The following is a 7,349-nucleotide window of genomic DNA, read 5'->3' on the forward strand; positions in this document are numbered from 1 at the left end:
TTGCCCCCAAGGTCTGCTCAGAACACCAGCCCAGACAGACTGGCGTGTTCACTCTTTATAGTGTGCAACAAGACCTCCAGCAAGAAGTCACTCCAAGAAATGAGGAAAAACAAGGAGAACACCTCTAATAAAAATAGCTTGTGTCCAGTTTGGCTAGTGCCTAGAGAGAAACTGGTCCGGTATAGAAATTATTTGAGGCTTATGTGGGTCTTGAGTTACAATACTTCATATATGGTATCACCTGAGTATCTCTGTAAAGTCCCAACCCTGAGTTTCATTCTGAGCAATTAAACATGTTTTACAGAAACCATAAGCTTAGCCACTTTAGACCAAACAAGATGCTGTCAGTGTTATCTCTAAAGCAGGTCAAAGTGGGAAAATGTATACTGTAAAGGTACTGTCACAAATGCCAGCTACTTAGCATCCCAGTTCTTTGCTGGCTGCCTCTTTCCAAGGATGTTCTGATGGCCTGGCACAATCAAACTTTTCCTGGGAGAGGAATGAGAACCAGAACTTGTGATCCAATGCTTACCCCACCCCCTCTTTGGAGTGCCTGACAGAGGCATGTTCTTGATAGGAGAAAGGGCCTACTGGGTAGCTGTGGGCCAGGGTTAGCTTCCAAAATAGGGCTTAGTGGGTGATAATCCTAATGACCATACCCATTGCTTCTGAAGTTCAGTTTTAGTATTCTCTTGAACTTGGCTGGCTTTAAGGCTCAGCTCCTGTGCTGCCTCCTCCAGACAGCTGTCTGAGTGATACTTCTAGTTGTCTCTGCATTTCTTCTCTCAAAGGGCCCACTTCAGGGTTTACCCATCTGCTTTTGCACTGATCTCTAGGTTATGTTTTCTCCTATACCTAGCAAAAGGCTCAGATCATCCCCCTTGATTATGTTGATTGACTCATTCACTGAGTGAATGAATGAATGAGTGAATGAGTGAATGAATGAATGCCAGTCTGTGCTCCCAACACGGGTCACATGCTTACTTCTTAGTCTACTCAGACTGAATCCAGGCCAGAAGTGGAGGGCTCCCACTAAGGTCCTGTAGGACAGCATCTGTCCTCTCTCCTCCTGCTCCTGACTCACACTTCAAGGTCAAGGAAACTTCTGCCAGTACAAAAGACTGAGAGGGATGAGACAATTAGGGACTTTACATAGATCCAGGCAAGAATTAGGGAACCAGAAAAATATGTCACCAAGCCATTTCAAGTAGAGTAGCTCCTCCGTGGGAGGGTGTGGGCTGCCTCAGTCCCTCTCCATCCATTTTGTCTCAGTTCTCCACCCCCCACCCCCGTGAGTCATGCTGACAACTTCCCTCCTGGTCTCCGGCCTCCTGACCACCTTTCTTCTCATTTGCTTCTTCTGTGGTGACTTGGCGGCTGTTTCCAAGTTGCTCAGAGCCGGTTTCTGTTCTCCAGTCATGAGCTGTACCTGGATAGCCTGTCTTCTGCTGATGGGTGAGTTGGACCCCAGAGAAGAGGGGCTGGAGACTTGTTCCTAGTAAGTCAAGCCTGTGAGATGGAGGCCGTGGTTGAGAGATCAGGACCTTGGTAAGGAGAGTGACTTGACGTTAGGGGGCAGCTGAGACATAAGGATCTGGAGTTTAGGGCATGAGAGAATATCAAAGAGGTCATTTGGGGGAGATCCCGTGAGTGGGGCAAGTTGGTCTTGACAACCCGTAGATTTCTGAAGTAGACAGAGCTCGTACACTGCATGGTACACTCAGAATTCTCCTATAGTTTCCAAGTTTTCCTGGATTCTCCTTCATCAAAGCCCCACTGATAGCAATGGGAAAAAATGTGTCTTCAAACTTTGATGCTCACTCTGTGGAAACAGAACTGAAATTTAACAGTGAAAAGTGACTCATGAACTAGGGGAAGGAGAGATGAGAGATGAGTCTGGAGTCCAGGGCCAGGGGCTCTGGGGGTATTGAGTGTGGAAGAGAGACAAGGGAATCAGGAGCCTTGGAGATGCAGCTGAGAGGGGCAGGAAGATGGTCAAGAGGGAGGGACCTTCTTCTCTAAAACTTCTCATGTTTCCCCAGTGTTTGTTTCTTGTCTTGGCTTCAACTTGGATGCAGAGAGGCCGACACATTTTCACATGGACGGTGCAGAGTTTGGACACAGTGTGCTCCAGTATGATAGCTCCTGGTGAGGACTTGGCGATAGCTGTACAGAGTCCCGTCCCTCCTCAACCCCACACTCTAGTGGTATCACCTTCATACTTTTTCTTTATGGGATGTGGCAATTTTATTCGTGTTATGAATATTTTCCTGAAAACAGGCCTTTAGAATAATTTCAGATAGCATTTACCAAGTGTTTACTAAATGTCAGGCACTATGGCCTGCAAACCACAGGGCATGTTCCTCTAGACTTCATTGTACACTTACAAGGAATTGTCTGCCCACTTAACATATGTTTACAAAATACTTAGATGCCAGAAATGGATGCTCTTATTAGGAGAGAATAAAGCAGAAAACAAAACAAAACAGAACAGAACAAAAAACCACCTACCTGGAATTTAAATTGAACCTCCATTTTCCAGAGATGGAGACAGCTCTCTGCCATGGCTCCTAGCTGCAGCTCTCTCTATCTCCCCACAGGGTGGTGGTTGGAGCGCCAAAGGAAATAAAAGCCACTAACCAAATAGGTGGCCTCTACAAATGTGGCTACCACACAGGCAAATGTGAGCCCATCTACCTCCAGGGTGAGTCACGGCCCTCAGCCCCAATGCTGAGCTCCTAGGCTACGCAGCCTGTGTAGAGCCCAGGAGTCCCACTTGGCAGCTGCAGCTATGTCCATAAACTCAGTCTCAGACATGCTCCTGGGCCTACCCATTGTACCCCCAAGATGCTGCAGCTCCCTTATAATCTGGATGTCTGCTTTACCCAAGGGGCCTCTCTGTTAGCCAGGTGGTGGTGGGGGGTGAGACCCACTCATCTCTTATATAACATCTTCTGTCCTCAAGGGTGACTATGCACATGTCTATCTCCACAGTGCCCCCAGAGGCTGTGAACATGTCTCTAGGCTTGTCCCTCGCTGGTGCCATCAACCCTTCCCGGCTGTTGGTGAGAGCTCTTGGTCTTACAGGAAAGCCTTGAGGAGAGGAATAGGGACCTGGGGCTGCTGGTCTGGAGGTACTGTGGAAGTTAGAGGTTCAGGGCTAGAGAGTAGGCCAACAGAACAAGCTCCATTCATCATTTCTCTCTGTCCCAAGGCTTGTGGTCCTACTGTGCACCATGCATGCAGAGAGAATACATACCTGACAGGGCTCTGTTTTCTACTGAGTTCATCATTCAGGCAGAACCAGAACTTCCCAACTGCGCAGCAGGGTAAGCAAGCCACCAGCTCCTTTGGGGAATCCACACACGTGCGTCTTGGCTTCAGTGGGTCAGATTCTTTTCCAAAAGGGAGGAAGGATGAGAGAGTCTGGAAAATACATTGCCAGGTGGTACGGCTGGAGGGATACTGCTGGGCCCTGATTCCTAGTCTGTTACTGTCTTGGAATTTTGGGTTTTGCATCTGTCAGATGTGACTACTAATGGGTGGAACTTTGCAAGCAACACAAGGTGACCCATTTGGTCCAGTGCCTGGCCTAAGATGCTGATGCTGATGATATAAGCTGCTATTACTCTCAGAATGAAAGTGAAGGGGATTAATTTTCCAGTGACTGCTTAGGGACTTGCTGATGAAGGTGTAGTCTGAGTTGGATACATATATGTTCTCCGTGCGTGCATGTGTGCATGCGCGCGTGCGCGCGCGTGCGCGCGCGTGCGCGTGCGTGTGTGTGTGTGTGTGTGTGTGTGTGTGTGTGTGTGTGTGTGTGTGTGTTTACTGGGTCAAGACATGGGGCTTGGCTTCTCTGGTGCTGATGGAGATGGAGGATGAGGTGAAGGAGTGTGGGTTTTTCCAACTGCAGACTAAGGCTATTTTCTGGTTTCATGCTCACTCTGAGGCCCTTAGGAAAGTGGAAGGGCATCTCTTACACAAATCCCCTGGATTTAGGCTCCACTGACAGAAATGTCAGAACACTTGTCTTTGTTTTTTGAGAGAGACACAGAAAGGGAGGGCTGGGAGGAGTGGTAGGCACATTCACAGAGGCCATAGACTTAGTGGGCCTGATCATCTTGGGTGCTTCCAGCACCACTCTGTGGGGAGACGAAGAACACCGCACTTAAGAACCACGGTCCTGCTGCCACTCCAGAGGGTAGAGCTCATTTTCTTGCACTGGAAAATTTCATATGAATAAAAATTCTACTATTGCCCTTGAGGGGAACCCACCCTGAAATTGAGCACAAGATAGAGGTTGTGGCTCATACCAGGGATGATGTTGAAAATACCTAACAAAAATACGATGTAGCACTAACCAGCAAGGACAAGGACTGGGCATGGACTATGTCCTTCCTGAGCTGCTGTGGAGAGAGACTGTTGCTGGCCTCTGGGGAGGAACTGAACAGTGTGTGTGGAAGGAGAATGTTCTCAGTTTCTTGCTACTGGGACAGGAGATGCTTGCATTTTTGTCTCTATTGGGTTGGCTTGGGGTAGATCATTTACAGTTGTAGCCTCTTGTGAGACTCAAAGGCCTTGTCCACATTAGGGGACTAAAGGAAGAGAGAATCTGGACACAGATAGGGCTCACAAGTGTCAGACTGAGGTGGGTGGAGGGTATTGGGAAAGTGAGTTCAAGAAAAGCCAGGAGATCTTGTGACTGTCCCTTGGAGGTTCAGAGCAACATCCTTCCCTAGAGTGTCCAAGGCAAGACCAAGACATCGTGTTCTTGATTGATGGCTCGGGTAGCATCAGTTCTACAAATTTTGGAAAAATGCTGGGCTTTGTTAAAGCTGTGATGAGCCAACTTCAGAGACCTAGCACACGGGTGAGTCCCTGAGGAAATGTGAGGCCCAGAGCCTGCTGGGAAGGCACACAGGGCCTGCTGGGAAGGCTCTCTGGGTATGTTAGAGGAGTCCTGGGGAATCTTAGCCTTCACTCCCGTGTGCTTTTCTTAGTTCTCCCTGATGCAGTTCTCTCATAAGTTCCGGATACATTTTACTTTCAATGGCTTCATCTCCACGTCAAGCCCTTTACGCCTGTTGGATTCCGTAGAGCAGCTGGGAGGGTACACGTACACAGCCTCAGCTATCAAGCATGTCATGTGAGTCCATGCATCCTTTCCCAGAGCATCCAGGGTTCCCTTTGGGCCTCATTTGCCTTTCCAAGAGAGATGGGAAGAACCTGAGATGTAGCCTGTTGACACCCTTGCCAGTTGGGGTTTCTGAGTGGGAGAGGGGCCTCCTACAAGAAAGGCTATATCCCCATTTTCACAGTCAGCAGAAGTCTGTGTAGTTTTATCTACAGACCTCTGGACTGTCTTCTTTCTTGATAGAACAAATCTGTTCACTGCCCAAAGTGGAGCTCGGCAAGATGCCACCAGGGTCCTCATTGTCATCACTGATGGGAAGAAAAAAGGGGACAAATTGAATTATGATGGTGTCATCCTCATGGCAGAGGCTGAAGGCATCATTCGTTATGCAATTGGGGTAGGACACAAAGATGGTTGCCCACCACTTCCTCCAGTAACTTCCTCTTGAAGTGACTTCTTCTAAAGGTAGAAATCAGTTTTCTCATCTCCTGCTGCCTTAGATATGTGGAGCCAGGGGAATCTCGCTAAGCCTGGGGACCTGTAACCCAATTGCTTAGACTCCCTAATGCTGTTTGAGCCTCATTTAGAAAGAATCTCCAAGGCTGACTGAAGAGTTTTTGGAGGGTGATAGTGCACGTAATGCCTTAGCCACCACGTTTGCCTCATTGTGGTAAAAGCATCCAACAGAAACACTTAAGGGAGAGATGTCTTTTATTTTTCACTCCTTGAGAGTTTCATACAGGTATGCAATGAGATGTGATCACATACCCCCTCTGTCTCCTATTTCTCTCCCCTTAACTATCCCCGGTGTCCCCCAACCCCTCCTTTTCCTAACTTTGTGTGTTTTTAAAAACAACCTACCAAGTACAATCAGTGCAGCTATATGTTCATGGTTGTGGCTGTCATCTGCCAGAGCACTGGGAACCTTTCTAGTAACCATATTCTCCAAGGAGGATGACTTAGCCCTGCCAGCTATGAAGCACAAATAGCTCCACAGAGTGAGGATTGGATGTCGTCTCTCCCATCTGTGTGGACTTCGGGGGCTGGCCTGATCTTATGTGGGTCTTGTGATGGTAACCACATTGTCGTCTCTCCCATCTGTGTGGACTTCGGGGGCTGGCCTGATCTTATGTGGGTCTTGTGATGGTAACCACAGCTGGTATAAAGTTCATAAAAGCAACAGCCATGCCATGTCCAGAAGACAGCACTTCACAGCACTTCCCCTTCCCCTCCAGCCCTTACACTCTTCCTCTTCTGGGATGGAATTATTTATTTTGACTCACAGTGTTGGAGGGTCTCAATCCATGATGGAGGAGAAGGAAGGGCGGACTTCATGGTGGAGTTCTTGGTGGTGGTCATATGATATCATAGCAATTCACATGCAGAGGACCAGAAGGGAGGCCAGAGAGAGTGGGGGTGATTGTAGGATTATATTCACAAGGTCGTCCCCTACTTTAGCCAGCCAAGCTCCATCACACAAGTTGCTTAAAACATGGACCCACGGGGGAGTTCTCAGACTGGAGCAGTAACATGACATATAGGCCTAGGAGATTTCCATTCTCACGGGGTTGGTTTTCACTGGGGACAGGTAGGAGAGGCTTTTAATAAAGAACAGTCCCTGCAAGAGTTAGTGGCCATTGCGTCGAGGCCTTCCCATGAATACGTGTTCAGCGTGGAGAACTTTGATGCTTTGAAGGATATCGAGAATCAGCTGAAGGAGAAGATCTTTGCCATTGAGGGTAAGTCAGCAATGAAGCTCCCTGCCTCAGGAATCCTCAGGCAGAGGATCTCCCTTTCTGAACCTAGACCCTCATGAGCTAGGCACCATGCCTTGTTGTGGGTCTCTGATCTTAGATTCTCCTAAGAAGCCTCCATGGACCTGGGACATGTTGTCTTTCTTCTTGAAAGCCAAGCATCCTGCCTTCCCCAGGTACAGAGACACCAAGCAGCAGTTCTTTTGAATTGGAGATGTCCCAGGAGGGCTTCAGTGCTGTGTTTACACCTGTGAGTTGATCCCCATCAAAGCTGGAGATGTAGGCTGGTGGACAGGGGGGAACTGGGGAGGCTAGTGCTAGCTTGATAGGTGTATGGAGCCAGGGAGGTCTTCCTTCGAATTAGGGTGGCATTCTGCTCAGCCCTGGGATCCTTTCTTCCCAGGATGGACCAGTTCTGGGGGCTGTGGGAAGCTTCAGCTGGTCTGGAGGTGCCTTCT

The 7,349-nt window shown here is 48.6% G+C and overlaps 1 protein-coding gene across 2 annotated transcripts; it reads left to right on the forward strand.

Moving 5' to 3' along the window:
- Nucleotides 1-1,325: 1,325 nt before the first annotated feature.
- LOC116103051 (integrin alpha-X-like) lies at nt 1,326-7,349 on the forward strand. Of its 2 annotated transcripts, XM_031388461.1 has the most exons (11): nt 1,326-1,455; nt 2,043-2,148; nt 2,601-2,704; nt 2,995-3,065; nt 3,215-3,329; nt 4,743-4,873; nt 5,004-5,149; nt 5,381-5,534; nt 6,726-6,876; nt 6,992-7,141; nt 7,295-7,349. In XM_031388461.1, exons 1-10 carry the CDS (start codon nt 1,419-1,421, stop codon nt 7,096-7,098), a joined length of 1,122 nt encoding a protein of 373 aa, XP_031244321.1. In that variant the 5' UTR covers nt 1,326-1,418; the 3' UTR covers nt 7,099-7,141; nt 7,295-7,349. The 2 variants fall into 2 exon arrangements, with proteins under 2 accessions (XP_031244321.1, XP_031244322.1); XM_031388462.1 differs by lacking the exons at nt 6,726-6,876; nt 6,992-7,141; nt 7,295-7,349 and having other exon boundaries at nt 5,381-5,823.

The sequence above is a fragment of the Mastomys coucha genome, unplaced genomic scaffold (genome assembly GCF_008632895.1).
Source record: "Mastomys coucha isolate ucsf_1 unplaced genomic scaffold, UCSF_Mcou_1 pScaffold21, whole genome shotgun sequence".
Classification (NCBI taxonomy): Eukaryota; Metazoa; Chordata; class Mammalia; order Rodentia; family Muridae; genus Mastomys; species Mastomys coucha.

Bases quoted from the DNA above. Each gene is read 5' to 3' on its own strand.
- LOC116103051 (XM_031388461.1), top strand. From the start codon at position 1,419: ATGAGCTGTACCTGGATAGCCTGTCTTCTGCTGATGG. The intron at 5,150-5,380 runs GTGAGTCCATGC...CTTTCTTGATAG, and splicing joins TCAGCTATCAAGCATGTCAT to AACAAATCTGTTCACTGCCC. The intron at 5,535-6,725 runs GTAGGACACAAA...CACTGGGGACAG, and splicing joins TCATTCGTTATGCAATTGGG to GTAGGAGAGGCTTTTAATAA.